General features: G+C 38.7%; 1 protein-coding gene across 3 annotated transcripts in view; it reads right to left on the reverse strand.

Moving 5' to 3' along the window:
* The window catches only part of LOC117326006 (dystrobrevin beta-like), a 141,490-nt gene that overhangs the window by 72,773 nt on the left and 49,040 nt on the right, over nt 1-19,677 (reverse strand). For all 3 annotated transcript variants that reach the window (XM_033882561.1, XM_033882560.1, XM_033882559.1), the window contains exons 2-5: nt 9,225-9,329; nt 6,832-6,912; nt 2,854-3,067; nt 1,686-1,771 (exon numbers count right to left, since the gene is read on the reverse strand). In XM_033882561.1, the coding sequence (XP_033738452.1) occupies nt 1,686-1,771; nt 2,854-3,067; nt 6,832-6,912; nt 9,225-9,329 (486 nt within the window). The remainder of the gene's footprint in view (nt 1-1,685; nt 1,772-2,853; nt 3,068-6,831; nt 6,913-9,224; nt 9,330-19,677) is intronic.

A 19,677-nucleotide genomic window follows, 5' to 3' on the forward strand; every position in this document is an offset into this window, starting at 1 on the left:
AGATATGGGTATACACAAGAGATATGTGGTATACACAGGAGATATGGGGAATACACAGGAGATATGGGTATACACAGGAGATATGTGGTATACACAGGAGATATGGGGAATACACAGGAGATATGGGGAATACACAGGAGATATGGGGTATATACAGGAGATATGGGGTATACACAGGATATATGGGGAATACACAGGAGATATGGGGTATACACAAGAGATATGGGGTATATACAGGAGATATGGGGAATACACAGGAGATATGGGGTATACACAAGAGATATGGGGTATATACAGGAGATATGGGTATACACAGGAGATATGGGGAATACACAGGAGATATGGGGTATACACAAGAGATATGTGGTATACACAGGAGATATGGGGAATACACAGGAGATATGGGTATACACAGGAGATATGTGGTATACACAGGAGATATGGGGAATACACAGGAGATATGGGGAATACACAGGAGATATGGGGTATACACAAGAGATATGGGGTATACACAAGAGATATGGGGTATACACAAGAGATATGTGGTATACACAGGAGATATGGGTATACACAGGATATATGTGGTATACACAGGAGATATGGGGAATACACAGGAGATATGGGGTATACACAAGAGATATGGGGTATACACAAGAGATATGGGGTATACACAAGAGATATGGGGTATACACAGGAGATATGGGGAATACACAGGAGATATAGGGTATACACAGGAGATATGTGGTATACACAGGAGATATGGGGAATACACAGGAGATATGGGGTATACACAGGAAATATGGGTATACACAGGATATATGGGTATACACAGGATATATGGGGTATACACAGGAGATATGGGGTATACACAGGATATATGGGTATACACAGGATATATGGGTATACACAGGATATATGGGGTATACACAGGAGATATGGGTATACACAGGATATATGGGTATACACAGGAGATATGGGGTATACACAGGATATATGGGTATACACAGGATATATGGGTATACACAGGAGATATGGGGAATACACAGGAGATATGGGGAATACACAGGAGATATGGGGTATACACAGGAGATATGGGGTATATACAGGAGATATGGGGTATACACAGGAGATATGGGGTATACACAGGAGATATGGGGTATACACAGGAGATATGGGGAATACACAGGAGATATGAGGTATACACAGGAGATATGGGGTATACACAGGAGATATGGGGAATACACAGGAGATATGGGGTATACACAGGAGATATGGGGAATTCACAGGAGATATGGGATATACACAGGAGATATGGGGTATACACAGGAGATATGGGGAATACACAGGAGATATGGGGTATACACAGGAGATATGGGGAATACACAGGAGATATGGGGAATACACAGGAGATATGGGGTATACACAGGAGATATGGGGAATACACAGGAGATATGGGGAATACACAGGAGATATGAGGTATACACAGGAGATATGGGGAATACACAGGAGATATGGGGAATACACAGGAGATATGGGTATACACAGGAGATATGTGGTATATACAGGAGATATGGGGAATACACAGGAGATATGGGGTATATACAGGAGATATGAGGTATACACAGTAAATATAAGGTAGGCAGTATGAAGGGAAGGCAGTAAATACCAGGCATGGAATAACTCACAGCGTAGCTTGTCCATCAATTTTCCAGCACACATATGGGACAATGCTACCTTGAGGCAAAACACTCGAATACGCCCTCGACCAGCACTGTCAAAGAATAAAACCAAGTTAAAAGACATGTTACTTATAATTATTTTGAAAGCCAAACAGATTCTAAATTATTTTACAGGTAGGATACATGTACATGTATAGTTGGGTAGCTTCCAGAACTCCATCACCTTGTTAGAGGTAATTATAATGAGTTGCATATGTTCTCGAAAATATCAAAGCATTTGTAATTAATGTCTTCAGGTATCCTAACGATAATATGAGCTGTTTTTAATCTTGAAGTATATGTTAATTGAAGTACAAACTTGTTCATGGTATTTTCAAACTTAACCAATATGATTTTATAATGAGAACACTAATTTAAAAGTGATTATAAAAAGGGATTTGATGTACAAGTGGTGGTACGAATGGAAAGCTATGTTCCCTCCTTAACTTTGTTGTTTGGGGATAATAAGATATTTTAATTACTTGGCTGCCCTTACTAGATAGTGTAGGTAGACAAGGTATGACAAGACACCTGAGTTTTCCTGTCTTTGGTGTTGATGAGCCACTTATAGCTAAAACACCTATCTTTACCTGTATTAAGAGTTGATGAGCTAGCTAAGACACTGGTCTTTACCTGTTGTAAGAGCTGATGAGCTAGCTAAGACACCTGTCTTTACCTGTTGTATGAGTTGATGAGCTAGCTAAGACACCTGTCTTTACCTGTATTAAGAGTTGATGAGCTAGCTAAGACACCTGTCTTTACCTGTTGTAAGAGCTGATGAGCTAGCTAAGACACCTGTCTTTACCTGTTGTAAGAGTTGATGAGCTAGCTAAGACACCTGTCTTTACCTGTCGTAAGTGTTGATGAGCTAGCTTAGACACCTGTGTATAGCTGAGACACCTAAGTTTACCTGTTCCAGGTGTTGATGAGCCAGCTAAGACACCTGTCTTTACCTGTCGTAAGTGTTGATGAGCTACCTAAGACACCTGTCTTTACCTGTCGTAAGTGTTGATGAGCTACCTAAGACACCTGTGTTTACCTGTTGTAAGAGTTGATGAGCTACCTAAGACACCTGTCTTTACCTGTCTTTACCTGTCGTAAGTGTTGATGAGCTACCTAAGACACCTGTCTTTACCTGTCGTAAGCGTTGATGAGCCAGCTAAGAAGCATCTGTATACACTGATCATTGTCGACTTGTTGTGGGGAGGGAAGGCGCTTGTTCAGATGACAGAATATACTTGACAATACTGACTCCACCCGTGACCCGTTGAGCTCGGACTCCGGCTCCAGAGTGTTGAGGCCATTCTCACGGAAGGCCTCGATTATATTCCATATGTCCACTAGGTAAACTGCCAACCCAACAAATACAGACTTTATTTGTGTCAACTTTCAGAATAAAGAGACATTCACATACACATTAATTTTTGTATATCTGAAAAAGACATCAAACTGCTGACATAAGGACTACCTGATTTTACATTACCACATTTCTACATAAAGTAACCGTTATTACAGAAATAAAAGAAGCTGTTTTATGTCCATTTGCCAGAAAATAAAAGCTTGATTTATTTTTATAGAGAGGCATCTTTAAAGCTATAATTTTTTTTTCTTGATGTTTCACATCAGGGAAAGAGATTTCTCACATGAAGTATTTACTGTGTAGCTGTTTTAGGAGAACACTTCACAGTTTTGTTTCTTTAACAAATTTTACAAATCAATTAAAATTTTATGTAACGCTGCCGACAGTCAATAGCCCTAGCGAACATTAACCAATATACAGGATTTAGGATTCCGGTCCTGTGAATGTACCACTTTTATTCTGTAATGAGCCCAGGGGATCAGCATTAACTTCGACTCAAAGTAGAGGGAGGCCTTATTACCAGGCCATGAAATACTGTTCGTTACCAATAATACTGAACGGCAATAGACACGGGTGGGCCTTTTACCAGGCATGGGCATATTGCTGGAAAACGCCATAGTGAAAATAAAAACAACCTGTATCATCTGAACATACATCTATAGGAATGCTCCACTGCCATTTCCGACCATGACTAAACTGACACACTGTCATATCCGACACACTCAGTCCCACACTGTGTCGGTAAAGACAGGTTTCACTGTAATAATATTTTTCAGCTCATTTCAATAGTATGATATAATATAAATTTTCCTTGTGTAAAAAGTTCCTTAAGACACCAAGATTACAGTGCAGTGTTTCATCTAATCGTGGGATGATTGACGCACAGATGGTAAGATTACGACAAGCTAACCCAGGTCAAGTGTGTCAATACACAATGGCAGGTATCATACATGTGCGGCAGGCATTAGTGATGATCGCCTGGCAATGTTAACGGTCTGTGTTAAACGTTTTATTGACAGACAAGTTAAATATCATGGTAACAGAGCTTAAAGGGTGCAGGAAATCTTAATCCCTTGAGAGTGAAATTGGAAGTTTTTTGGTTTTTTTTATCGTTTCTCCCCTCCCCCTCCAACTGTCGCGTGTCAATAGCTCCCATCGTCACCCTGTTCCGGTACTTAAAGCACCGATATCAGGAGAACCAGATCTTAACAACTCCATTGCAGCAGGTCATAGCCCAATAAAACCTCATATGAAGTAGAAAGGTTATTGATTGTGATTAACATCCACTGATGGGAAAAGCCATCGCCCACCGTCATTCTTCTCCCAATCAACACACCACATAGAAAGGACAATTAACACGTGGGAAAAGTCGGGGGGGGGGGGGGGGGGGGGGGGGGGGGGGGGGGGGACTGAAGAAATGAAGAACACCTCTCCTGTTTTACAGAATTACATGGCACAGACACATGGCTCCTTGGCACATGTAAGCAATCTCAGTTCGATTTTGAAATTCTATGACAACGAGAGATGCTGGTGAAATCTTGCAAAGAAATTCTACTACACAAGGGACAACAATATGGAAGAAGACATGACCAAAAGGTTGAGAATCCCCCATCTCACACAGATTTTCATTTCATTATTTGACAGTTGATATGCAGATTCGCAATGCCATTTTGACAATAAGTTTGGCCCTTAAGGGACAAAATTTACAACCATGATGTATCCAACCCTCCAGGCTCAGCAGGTCTGATAATTGTGATCCGACCATCCTTCCCCGAGACAGAACCAGACTGATGGTCCGGATAGACACAGCCATACCGATGATAACTGAAATGTGACACCCCGTCACACACTTTCCCGACTGGTGTTATCGGAATATCTCACTCATCGCGTAACCACATAGCTCTAATCTGAGCTAATGTATCAATCACCATATCCGTTCTATACCTTTTTATGACACGTTTTACCCAATTATCTGAAAACATTTTCAATAATGGATGACACACCCATATTAGTGCTACCGTATTTTCAACCATCAAAGTCCATTTATTTGACCACATGACGGTTTTAATTGACAGTTTCTGGCACCCAGTGGCGATTCCAATACTACAGCTGATGTAAGGAGGAGTTAGGTGTTTGACGAGGATCGTGAGTGACAGACGATTTCCTCAGAGATCTGTAGCGATGCTCTGCTTTCATTGTTTTAAAACCTAAGTATTGATCTGTGAATTAATTGTCCTGGCATTCTTACTAAGGTAATGCTAAGTGTATTCATAAACACCGGACACAATTTGTATTTTGATAGCATAATCCATTAATAGTTACAAATCAATCTTTCGGTGCCTAAAATTTTGTCTTTAAACCAAACTGCACCATGAAATTTAGGTATCAACCATCTTTTGTCTCCAAACTAAGAGCCTAACAATCAAATTTAATTGCTCAAACCTTTTGACTTTCAATCAAATTTAAAAATGGAATATAGTTGCTATCTTGAAATCAAACTTGAATGAAAATTAGTTAAACAAATAATTCAAAGTTAAACTTATTTCGGTTCATAATGTTACTTACTAAATCCAGGTTAACCAGGACGTTGTGGATGAGAAAATTCTCAATGTTTTATGGATAATTTTTCATCATCTATTACAAGGACGTGAATATGTCACTTTTTAACAATCACTGTTAATACCAGGAAATCCTGTACATTAAGACCATTTAAATGTTCACAGTCTACCTATTTCACCACCATTTTGACACAGGTAGATTTTGTATGCTGCAGGGCCATACTATCCCTTGAAACATTTCTCAGCTAAGACAATGTCAGCGGAGATTGACAATGATACGACTCAGGAAAATACCAAATCATCTAAGTTCCTATGAAACATCTGCCAACATTTTAAATCTAACACTATATTGGTACAAATTGATAATGATACGACTCGGAGAAAACCAAACTTAAGTTCCCATGAAATATCCTCTTACATTTTTAAACTAACACTAGGTTGGTATAAGGTGATGATGATATGACTCGGAGAAAACCAAACTAAAGTTCCCATGTAACGATCTCCAACATTTCTAAACCACCCTTTGGGGAGCACTTAAACTTATGCCAACATTCCTCTCCTAAAGGACATGTAAACGCAGTGTCCCAGACACATCATAAAATCACTACACACAATTTATTATCATTTAATTTTAAAATTCACAGATTTTTTTTTTCACATTAACATTGTGTTTTGTCCTTTTCTAATTTTCTTGTGAACTCCTTTAACTTTTATGAACCTCCCCCATGTAATTTACACCGGAGAAACGCGTACTCGGACACTTTTATAATGAAGTAGACAAATGTGGACCATATTGTACAGAAACACGTTCAATTACGTTATATAATGTAATTTTGGACTGAGTTTGAAAAAACCTGATCAGGTTGATATACTGTCTAAAACAGGAATTTTTATACAGTAATTTTTCACAAAAATCTCAAATCTTGAAAAATATTCTTTAACTTGGTTGATAAAACTTGGTTTTAAGTTTTAATTTTCCCTATTTTTGAAAAATATTAAAGAAAAAATGTTTGGTTAAGATAATAAGTAAAGATTATCGGGATTATATCAAATTTACCTCAATCATAAGAAAGATCACCTGGACTAAAATAAAGGCGAACAAGTTCTATGTGACCAAATGTCCTCATTGACTGGGACTCTTATTCCACCCACTAACATGTGACCAATGCTGTAGTTAGGACAAAGCAAAACCTACGATTAGTTTTCTTCTGGACAAATCGAAGTTTGCATGCAGTCCTGTATGTTGCGAATCGGATGACATCAAAGTTGTGGCCTCCTGAAAAACAAACAAAACAAAAATTCACGCAAACATCTATCAAAAACTGTTTAACATCCAATCAACAGTAGTGGTCATTAAGGATGACCTCCCCTGTGTGCCTGATGCATGTGTGTAGTGCATGTGTGTGTATCGGGAGACTGCAGTATGTTTTTGTTTGACTCCTTGAGATAGTGCGAAAATGATTGTCAAATAATAGTGCTTCCTCACTGACGCAAACTGTAACACCAGTTATTTATACTACATAAACAACTAAATATAATTACAATTGGTCACAGCTGAAACAATACCTTATGGTATGTGAAGACACACAACAATATCAAGACTTGTAACACAATCAAAGGTATGCTTATTTATGGTTTGTTTTGTTTAAGGTCCTATTAACAGCCAGGGTCATTTAAGGATGTGCCTGGTTTTGGAGGTGGAGAAAAGCCGGATTCCCCGGAGAAAAACCACAGGCCTATATGGTCAGTACCAGGCAAATGGCCCACATAGGTTTCGAACACGTGACCCAGAGTTGGAGGGCTGTGATAAAGTATCGGGACACCTTAACCACTCGGCCACTACAGGGTAAATGGCAAAGGTATGCCATTTTATGAATAAGGATATCAAGTTCTGATGTATATTGATTAGTAGATTGAACCAACGTAATTTTAAATTATCTAGGTGAACTTGAAAATTTATTTTCTATTTATATCTAACTCTGGATCAAGCCATCACTTAGTTACAAACCTTTATCCATAGCAACTCAGTGTTTTTTTACCCCTGACCATTTTAAAGAAAAAATAATCCAAAACATGCTATTTTAGCAAGAGAACCCTGGATGAATTAAGCTACATTTTGGGGGAAAAAATTAAAGAAAAGAAAATATTGCAAAGAAGCTAATTTTGTATTTCTAGTAACTGATTTTTGACACCTGGCCTTTTGCCATGAGAAGCAATCCCAGGTAAGAACTTTGAGCAAATGAGCCTGTGTAAGCATTTAGCACAGGGTTTTTCTATAAGGACTATATATATAGAATTTTTCAGGTTGACTATACATACTATCAATTCCATGCAGCTAGGAATTTATAGTACCACAAATGAATAATGTATTTATAAACACCCTGCATTCAAATCAACATACATATCTATATATTTACATCTAAGGATACAAAATTATCATAATCCATTATCTAAATTTATATTTTTTGTTATTGGGGTATCTCCACTGCAAAGTCACCTGGAAGCTTTTAACAATAGAAGTGAGTTTATGTGGAAGAAGAGCTCAAATGACACTGACCAAGTTCTCCGGTAACATGCATATATAGGGACAATCAAAAACATGTACACATGTACAGTAACAAATCAGGATGGAGAGACACGTTGTCTATCGATCATTTGATGCTGGAGGGGAAAAAATTCAAAAAATTTTTGTTCATTTAAAAAAAAATAAAATTAGGAAGACACATGGAAAATGCATTATTCTCTCAAAGGTCACGTAGTGGTAAACTATTACGTTTTATATAGGGGTACTGTGTTCAGTTCACTAACACTCACTACCATTAATTAACCAGACATACGGGTGTCCCCACTCTTCACTTCAGCCTCTTAATGGTAATTCACTGTAGACTAGCAATACTGTTAGACAATCCTTTCTATTGAAAATGAAGTCATTCATTATACATATCTGGGGCTAAACGTCTTGTTAACCAGCTGTATAGGACTACCGCCATTTCTCCAACTGTATAAGGAGAGTGCCGGAGGGCTGCGGAAGCCTTACAAATCCACAACAATGGCTGTTCGCAGACATGTCAATGACAGCAGCGTATCGTAATTCACATCATTGTCAACTTTCAAAACAAATAAAAAAAGACAAAAATACAGAGAATGAAAATCAATCCATGCTTGGTTGTGAAGCTTCAACAGAAAATTTGAAGGATGATAAGAATTGGCTTTATAAAGTTCAAACATAAAACAAATTAGAACTGGGTCCTCCAGCTAAAACCAATGTAGGATTTCTAAGAAGATTATAATTACTTGTAATGAAGGAAGAATTTGCCATAATGAAAATTAGTTGCATTAACAGAACGGGTTTGCCTTGAAGACTGGGCTAATTGAGGACACAGGTGGGTAAGTGTGTGGCCATGCAATGGGATGTGAAGAGCCCTTGATTAACTATGAGTGGCCCCCGATTGTGTCCTAATTATGGCAAGGCACATAAAGATAACTCGTGATTTGTCACAATCCCTCCTATTAACACAATATCAATGACATATTGATCGCCCAGTGGGAATTGCCTCTCACAAAACAGCATTCCAGAAAAAAACCTACGCATCTCGGTGACGAGCTGACGGTTATCTCTGAATGTGTCGGATGCTGGACTGAGGTCCTCTAAAATCTTGTTCTCATCTTCAGCATTAGTACCCTGGATATAGCCTGAAAGTATACAAATCAGTCTCAAATCAGTCTTACCATGTTGTCATTACAGCAATAAGTTTTGGCAAAGTTCCAGTAATCCAGCAAAATGAACAGCGAACAAAAACAATGAAAAATATTTAAGTCACTCACCAACTCTTACAGTTATCTGATCAACATTTACAAATACCATTCATCATTAAAAGCATTTATTATCATGTACAACAAATACAAAATCTTAAGTTGGCCAGCAGGTCTGGTATTCAAGATTTTACGATATGTATCCACAGTTTCCCAATAAGACAATATGACTTCTAATTTGAGCCTCTTGTAACCTTCAGCTCGGGCACCATCCTAATCTAACGACCCAGGGGGCCTGTCGCAAAGTCAATGACCGCACATGCAATTGCACCACACAAACGTGTCGTGAAACCAAATCAATTTCAGTTTACGACATAAATGCATGCCAAAAGCCCCTCTCAAAGGACACAAATTTGAATGAATCCACTTTGTTTTCAAAGTACAAAGCTAATTATGTCCATGTCCAAAGATAACACATAGTTCATTGAACACAAATATAGCACTTAAAGGTATTGTCCAAAGGTCTATCTCCGATGAAGGAAAGGTCTAATTCTTAAAACTTTTAGTTATTTCCTAATATATTCCCTATAGATTTCCTTTTTACAGAAACAACTTTGCTTCATTACGGGGAGTCTAAACTATGACATGAAATTGTGACGGACTCGTATCAGTAATTTTCTTTTAAACAGGAAAATAACTTACCAAGGCCTGTATATAGTAGACTAGCCATGTGACACTTTACCTTAACAGGAAATAACTTACCAAGGCCTGTATATAGTATACTAGCCATGTGACACTTTACCTTAACGGGAAATAACTTACCAAGGCCTGTTTATATAGTAGACTAGCGATGTGACACTTTACCTTAACGGGAAATAACTTACCAAGGCCTGTATATAGTAGACTAGCCATGTGACACTTTACCTTAACGGGAAATAACTTACCAAGGCCTGTTTATATAGTAGACTAGCGATGTGACACTTTACCTTAACGGGAAATAACTTACCAAGGCCTGTATATAGTAGACTAGCCATGTGACACTTTACCTTAACAGGAAATAACTTACCAAGGCCTGTTTATATAGTAGACTAGCGATGTGACACTTTACCTTAACGAGAAATAACTTACCAAGGCCTGTTTATATAGTAGACTAGCGATGTGACACTTTACCTTAACGGGAAATAACTTACCAAGGCCTGTTTAATTTAGTAGAAAAGTGAGACACTATCTTAATTTAATACAAATTTATCATTTATGTTGGGCACACCATTTTGTATATATTTTTATACATATAACCAGAAGAAATCATTTTTATGATCATTCCTGCAAATATTGGATACCTGCACATCCACTGCATCGTTTTACAATATACACCTCAGTTATGACCACAATATACTCACAGACACAAAAATTCGAGAAGTCAAAGGGTGTAGATAAATATGAACTAGGTCACAAGTTTTCATCTTAATGTCGGATGTAATATCAACTTTTATACCTCCTCCATATTTATATACATAATATGTCTCATAAAAGTTGTAACTTAAGAAATGGTTGTGAAAGTTGTGTTCGGCTTCATTCCCCAGTGGACTACATGATTCGTACAGACACATAAACAAGACAATCGGACGACTCCCAAGTTGTGTGATCCCAGCCTTGTGACCCCGGTAGCGGCTCCTAGTTACAGCAGAATGGACCAAAGGGGACTACTCAAAGACATCTGTATACTAGTAATGCTGTCAGAAGAGAAATCTTGTCATCTTCTCAGATGTCATCCTCTAGATTTCAGTCTATACCCGATATAGCAGCTCCCATAATGCCTCACTTCCTGTGTAAATGGTATTAATGTGTCTGAGGAATTGTAATTTCCACATTCTCCTTGATGTCAAAGGCTGTACATTCAATATTTCCAATAAACTAACCAATTTTTTTTAAAGCCTGACATATGCAATATCTATCAACTTGGCTGTGGGTTCATGTGACGGCGATCTGAGGGGGTAACAACTCACTTCAGTACAGGTCTGCTGCCATTAGGCAGAATTATCATGCTGGTATTCAAAGAGCCATTGTGATTTGGCCATACCAATGGTGCAGCATATTACTGACTTAACAGTCATCTAAGCCTTGCTTGAAAGACACTATTGAACTTTTCCCGTAAAAATCTTCTAACAACAATGGGAAACCATTAAAACTTCTTCAGGAGACACCTCAGAACCTCTCTTCCCAAAACCTTCCTGATGAGACATTGCTGAACCTCTCTTCCCAAAACCTTCTTCATGAGACATCACTGAACCTCTCTTCCCAAAACCTTCCTGATGAGACATCACTGAACCTCTCTTCCCAAAACCTTCCTCATGAGACAATGCTGAACCTCTCCCCAAAACCTTCCTCATGAGACAATACTGAACCTCTCCCCCAAAACCTCCCTCATAAGACACTGCTGAACCTAAGTCTTTCCCCAAACCTCCCTCATGAGACAGCTAAACTTCTCACCCTAAACCTTCCTCGTGAGACTCCACTGAACCTCTACCCCAAAACCTTCTTCATGAGACATCAATGAACCTCTCTAACCAAAACCATCCTCATGAGACATCACTGAACCTCTACCCCAAAACCTTCCTTATGAGACATTGCTGAACCTCTACCCCAAAACCTTCCTTACATGTATGAGACATTGCTGAACCTCTCTTCCCAAAACCTTCCTCATGAGACAATGCTTAACCTCTCCCCAAAACCTTCCTCATGAGACACTGCTGAACCTCTCCCCCAAAACCTCCCTCATAAGACACTACTGAACCTAAGTCTTTCCCCAAACCTCCCTCATGAGACAGCTAAACTTCTCACCCTAAACCTTCCTCGTGAGACTCCACTGAACCTCTCATCCCAAAATATTGTACAAAACGTATACAAAATATTACCTTATTGTACAGAACATACATGACTAGTATTACAAGTTACAGACTTTGTACAGAACCTGTTACATATGCTGTAGGTATGAAATATTTATATATATGGCAATTCTTGCTGAAGTCATCAATTGTAAAATCTATGAAGTGTCAGGAACAATACCTGGGACTAATTGATTTTTCCTCACTCCAGCGTACTGTAAGACCTGTTCCAGATCGTGATCAGGTCCCACGATACTTAACTTGTTAGATTTTCATGGCAGTTAAAAACACTGTATGTCTTCACAGCTTTCTCCATTACATAATGTACTCCTTGTCAATTGATTTTTTTTAATTACCATAAAACATAATAGTCATGAAATTGATCTTGAGGCAATATGAATCATGTAAATATAGAGGTCATAAGTACAAATATACCCCAGTGGGAAGCTACCAACTCAATTTCAAACATGTCCTTGTTCGACAGCTGAGAGCAGGTAAATGATTTTATCATACTCGACCATCTCCCATTTTCTTCATTATTGATATGACTGTCCTGATGAAAGAACGCCTCTTGAAATGTGTAAAACTAATGTTATCTTGTTACTATAGCTATATGGTGGCAGCTGATAATCATTTATTCATACAGAACATGTACCACTTTATTACTATGACAAAGACGTGTGTTTGTATACATACAGACATCACAATAAACCTTGTAGAAATAATCAAATAGAATACTTTAACAAATTTAACAGAGTTATTTTAATATCCGAGATAATTTTAACATAGCAATGTACTGTTACACTCATCATAACAAAATAGTTTCAGCACTAATTGACCCGCGACCATGTACAGTCAAACATCCTGCATCATGTATATACCATCAAACAATTGGCATCTCGCCCAGCTAGAACCATGTATATAGTCAAACATCACATTAGGCCCAGTACCATGTATATAGTCACACATGACATTCAGCCCAGTACCATGTATATAGTCACACATGACATTAGGCCCAGTACCATGTATACAGTCACACATGACATTAGGCCCAGTACCATGTATATAGTCAAACATGACATTAGGCCCAGAAACATGTACATGTAGATAGTAAAACATGGCATCTGGCCCAGTACCATGTATATAGTCTTGCAAACATGGTATCTGCAGGCCCAGTACCCTGTATACAGTCACAGATGACATCTCAGGCCAAGCACCATGAATATACAGTCACAGATGACATCAGGCCCAGTACCATGTATACAGTCACAGATGACATCAGGTTCAGTACCCTGTATGCAGTCACAGATGACATCTCAGGCCAAGCACCATGAATATACAGTCACAGATGACATCAGGCCCAGTACCATGTATACAGTCACAGATGACATCAGGCCCAGTACCATGTATACAGTCACAGATGACATCAGGTTCAGTACCCTGTATGCAGTCACACATGACATCTATGGCCAAGTACCATGAATATACAGTCAAACATGACATCAGGCCCAGTACCATGTATACAGTCACACATGACACAAGGCAACACATAATTTACACTATCACAACACTTCAGGCCCTGCACCATGCATATTGTCACATATTACTTCAACATTCCCGGCCCAGCACCATGTACAATTTGTACAGTCATACACAAAATCAGATATCAAGCACCATTTAAAATTTGTGTAATTGTACTGAAACTCACCCATATCTTCATGGATGCCCAGAACTAAATACAGTTTCTCAGAATATATATCACACACAGAAACTCAAACAAGGCCCAGCACCAGAGATACTCATCACACAAACAATGAGTTAGATTAGATTTAGTTTTAAAATACATACTATAATTTGGGCTGTAGCTACATTTTAACCAGCATGTTCAACAATGCCAGTCCACAAAGCATTCCAATGAAGTAAAGAGAGTTCCATTGTGTCACATCCCCTCTCCTCACAAATCAATGTCTGCTTTCTATCTGCTTTCCAAAATACACAAAAGTACACAACAGGCACAAGAGGCATGTATATATCACCATCACACTTCGGAAACATTTCATCACTACCTTCCTTCTGTTGAGCATGGGCCAGTATAGGAGCTGACATCAGCATCAATGTTAAAACATCAACAGTCATGTGTCATTTCCAGAAATCTATACAAAACCAATAGGTTTTTATTTTCATTTGTAACACAGATTAAGGATCTTTTGTGGCAGTATATCAAACATTCTCATCACAATTATAAAGCCCTGAGTAGTTATTTTTAGAAACATCAATGACACCAACACCTCATGATCATATGACCAATAGCATGTCTCAAAAAACTTCAGTCCAGCTCTGCCTCACTTTGAATGCTTATGTGTATGTTGTAACAGATCTCTCCCCAATATACCAATACCTATAGGTGTATGTTGTATACCTGTCTGACACCTGACAGGTGTGTGTTATATACTTGTGTGACATTAGACAGGTGTTTGTTATATACCTGTGTGACATCAGACAGGTGTATGTTGTATACCTGTGTGACATCAGACAGGTGTATGTTGTATACCTGTGTGACATCAGACATGTGTGTGTTATATACCTGTGTGACATTAGACAGGTGTTTGTTATATACCTGTGTGACATCAGACAGGTGTGTGTTATATACCTGTGTGACATCAGACAGGTGTGTGTTGCATACCTGTGTGACATCAGACAGGTGTGTGTTGCATACCTGTGTGACATCGCACAGGTGTGTGTTGCATACCTGTGTGACATCAGACAGGTGTATGTTGCATACCTGTGTGACATCAGACAGGTGTATGTTGTAAACCTGTGTGACATCAGACAGGTGTATGTTGTATACCTGTGTGACATCAGACAGGTGTGTGTTGTATACCTGTGTGACATCGCACAGGTGTGTGTTGTATACCTGTGTGACATCAGACAGGTGTGTGTTGTATACCTGTGTGACATCAGACAGGTGTGTGTTATATACCTGTGTGACATTAGACAGGTGTTTGTTATATACCTGTGTGACATCAGACAGGTGTGTGTTATATACCTATGTGACATCAGACAGGTGTGTGTTATATACCTGTGTGACATCAGACAGGTGTGTTGTATACCTGTGTGACATCAGACAGGGGTGTGTTGTATACCTGTGTAACATCACACAGGTGTATGTTGTGTACCTGTGTGACATCAGACATGTGTGTGTTATATATCTGTGTGACATCAGACAGGTGTGTGTTGTATACCTGTGTGACATCAGACAGGTGTGTTGTATACCTGTGTGACATCAGACAGGTGTGTGGTATACCTGTTTGACATCAGACAAGTGTGTGTTATATACCTGTGTAACATCAGACATGTGTGTTATATACCTGTGTGACATCAGACAGGTGTGTGTTATGTACCTGTGTGACATCATACAGGTGTGTGTTGTATACCTGTGTGACATCAGACAGGTGTGTGTTATATACCTGTGTGACATCAGACAGGTGTGTGTTATGTACCTCTGTGACATCAGACGTGTGTTGTATACATGTGTGACATCAGACAGGTGTGTGTTATGTACCTCTGTGACATCAGACAGGTGTGTGTTGTATACATGTGTGACATCACACAGGTGTGTGTTGTATACCTTTGTGACATCAGATGTGTGTTGTATACCTGTGTGAAATCAGACAGGTGTGTGTTGTATACATGTGTGACATCAGACAGATGTGTGTTGTATACCTGTGTGAAATCAGACAGGTGTGTGTTGTATACCTGTGTGACATGAGACAGGTGTGTGTTGTATACCTGTGTGACATCAGACAGGTGTGTGTTGTATACCTGTGTGACATCAGACAGGTGTGTGTTGTATACCTGTGTGACATCAGACAGGTGTGTGTTATGTACCTGTGTGACATCAGACAGGTGTGTGTTATATATCTGTGTGACATCGCACAGGTGTGTGTTGCATACCTGTGTGACATCAGACAGGTGTATGTTGTAAACCTGTGTGACATCAGACAGGTGTGTGTTATATACCTGTGTGACATAAGACAGGTGTTTGTTATATACCTGTGTGACATCAGACAGGTGTGTGTTATGTACCTCTGTGACATCAGACGTGTGTTGTATACCTGTGTAACATCACACAGGTGTATGTTGTGTACCTGTGTGACATCAGACATGTGTGTGTTGTATATCTGTGTGACATCAGACAGGTGTGTGTTGTATACCTGTGTGACAGATGTATGTTGTATACCTGTGTGACATCAGACAGGTGTGTTGTATACCTGTGTGACATCAGACAGGTGTGTGGTATACCTGTTTGACATCAGACAGGTGTGTGTTATATACCTGTGTAACATCAGACATGTGTGTTATATACCTGTGTGACATCAGACAGGTGTGTGTTATGTACCTGTGTGACATCATACAGGTGTGTGTTGTATACCTGTGTGACATCAGACAGGTGTGTGTTATATACCTGTGTGACATCAGACAGGTGTGTGTTATGTACCTCTGTGACATCAGACGTGTGTTGTATACATGTGTGACATCAGACAGGTGTGTGTTATGTACCTCTGTGACATCAGACAGGTGTGTGTTGTATACATGTGTGACATCAGACAGGTGTGTGTTATACCTGTGTGACATCACACAGGTGTGTGTTATATACCTTTGTGACATCGGATGTGTGTTGTATACCTGTGTGAAATCAGACAGGTGTGTGTTGTATACATGTGTGACATCAGACAGATGTGTGTTGTATACCTGTGTGACATCAGACAGGTGTGTGTTGTATACCTGTGTGAAATCAGACAGGTGTGTGTTGTATACCTGTGTGACATGAGACAGGTGTGTGTTGTATACCTGTGTGACATCAGACAGGTGTGTGTTGTATACCTGTGTGACATCAGACAGGTGTGTGTTGTATACCTGTGTGACATCAGACAGGTGTGTGTTGTATACCTGTGTGACATCAGACAGGTGTGTGTTGTATACCTGTGTGACATCAGACAGGTGTGTGTTGTATACCTGTGTGACAGATGTATGTTGTATACCTGTGTGACATCAGACAGGTGTGTGTTGTATACCTGTGTGACATCAGACAGGTGTGTGTTATATACCTGTATGACATCAGACAGGTGTGTGTTATATACCTTTAAAATTTGTGACATCAGACGTGTGTTATATACCTGTATGACATCAGACAGGTGTGTGTTATATTCCTGTGTGACATCAGACAGGTGTGTGTTATATACCTGTGTGACATCAGACAGGTGTGTGTTGTATACCTGTGTGACATCAGACAGGTGTGTGTTGTATACCTGTGTGACATCAGACAGGTGTGTGTTATATTCCTGTGTGACAGATGTATGTTGTATACGTACAGTTAAAACCGTTGTAAAGTTGTGAAGTCAGAACGATGCCCATGTCTCCTCATCAGACCCCGGAACACCAGTACAGGTGAATCATTGAGATCATTATGAATCACACAGCTGTTCATACAGAAGCTGACATATGTTGTTACTGTGTTCTATCAGTGTTATGATAAGTATCTCAGCCATCAGACCTACTATTTTACATAGAGGACCCAATAATCCCTCCCCATGCCTCCGGAGCCTTATGACTCAGAAGAAGACCCTACCATTTTTCTATCTTGCTCCTGGTTTTGCTTTCCCAGGCTGTTCATGTGGGGAAATGTTTCCATAGTATGCCTTCAATGCTTTCACTGAGAAAATCTTCAACAGGATGACTCACAATTTAAGAGAAATTTCATCCCTATATTCCTGAACTGCTTCCCTTAAAACAAACTATAAATGGAATGGAATTGAATTGTAACTAGGTCATACATGCTTTTACTTAGACCTGCAGAATTTCACTCAGATTTTCTCTGATAAAATGTAGGGGTATTTTGATCAATAACAAAATAAGCAAAGCTCTGGATAATTGGCGCGTTGCATGTTCCAGGCAATAATAATTATAGTGACACACAGGATTTTGTGTATCAGTGCGATGGATGTCTACCAGCGTAAGTAGGAAACTCCCGCTGGCAAATCGGTGAGATTGGATCCCCTAATAGGCTACATTTAAATCATATACATGAAGATTGGAGAATTAAAAGATGTTGGTGTATGTTTTATGTGAATTGGTGTTACATAACAGCCAGTGATTATATGATCTGTTCACAACAGCTCCTCCGTCAGCCAGTATATCACAAACATAGATTTACTTGGGAAAGTTAATTTCAATTACCACAAAACTAATAGTGTAGTACCCTGAAGCCAATCTAAATGACATTTAGGTGTATAATGAAAACTCACAGATTTTTTTATTTTTTTTTCCATTTCAAACTTTACGCGCATTGAGAGATAAAACAGCGTAGTCTGTAGATCAATATCTTAAATCCACTCTGTGAATGAATTGGGTTTTTTTTTTGTTTTTTGTGCGATATACAATGTTAACTTAATCTCAAACATAGATAAACTAATTACATTATGATTACTCAAAGATCACAGGTCTTTCTGTTTGTCTGTGATGCTATATATTATATTTCTTTTTTATTTATGTTGTTTTTGTTTTTGTTTTTTTTAGATCAGGTTGGGGAAAACTGCCAACTATAATATGCAAATTTGCATATTACCAGGTATACGCCAGGTCCAGTATGGATTTCTTACTAAAAATAGACAAAATGGATTAAACAGTAAATTTTGGAAATATTCTATTTAATCGCGATTTGATTTAAGACAAGTTGAACAATGTTTTACTAAAATATGTTTACTGAAAAGATTGTCTACCTAGAAACTTGATATTGCACTACTGGAAGTATTAATTGTATCAATTTTGGTACTTTCCAACATGCAAATAATTTTTATTTTTGCACTTGTATGATGTTTCTTGACTTAATAAATGTGACTTGGACGAAGATTTTCAACAAGTTAACATTAGAGTGATTTTGGCTATTTTTAGTAACAAAACCATACCTCAATTGGCATATAATATGCAAGGTTGCATATTACAATTACCATATATACGCAAGTTGGTGGTTTTCCCCAACCTGTTAATGTCTTTTCATTAGCAGCTCAAGATTTTAATACAATAATGCTGAACAATCACTCTGAAAAATTGTTAACCTTTTAACATCAATCCTTAAAATCTATCTAGTCACATAATTACTTAATGATCATGACAAGTCCATTAAATATGAAACCATGGATCATAACCAATTTTCCATGTGTATCGCCATGTGACTAAGTTTTTGTATAGGATTGATTTTATTCCCTCTATACAACAGTATGAGCTAGACTTAGGCATGATTAAGACCTATGAATTGTATAGCTTCCAAGAAAAGACAGATTGCTGGATATACACCCCTAGTTTGGAACAACAGCCGAGAACAATAGGCACTATACAGCCTGCGG

Source organism: Pecten maximus, chromosome 4 (assembly GCF_902652985.1).
Source record: "Pecten maximus chromosome 4, xPecMax1.1, whole genome shotgun sequence".
In the NCBI taxonomy this organism is placed as follows: domain Eukaryota; kingdom Metazoa; phylum Mollusca; class Bivalvia; order Pectinida; family Pectinidae; genus Pecten; species Pecten maximus.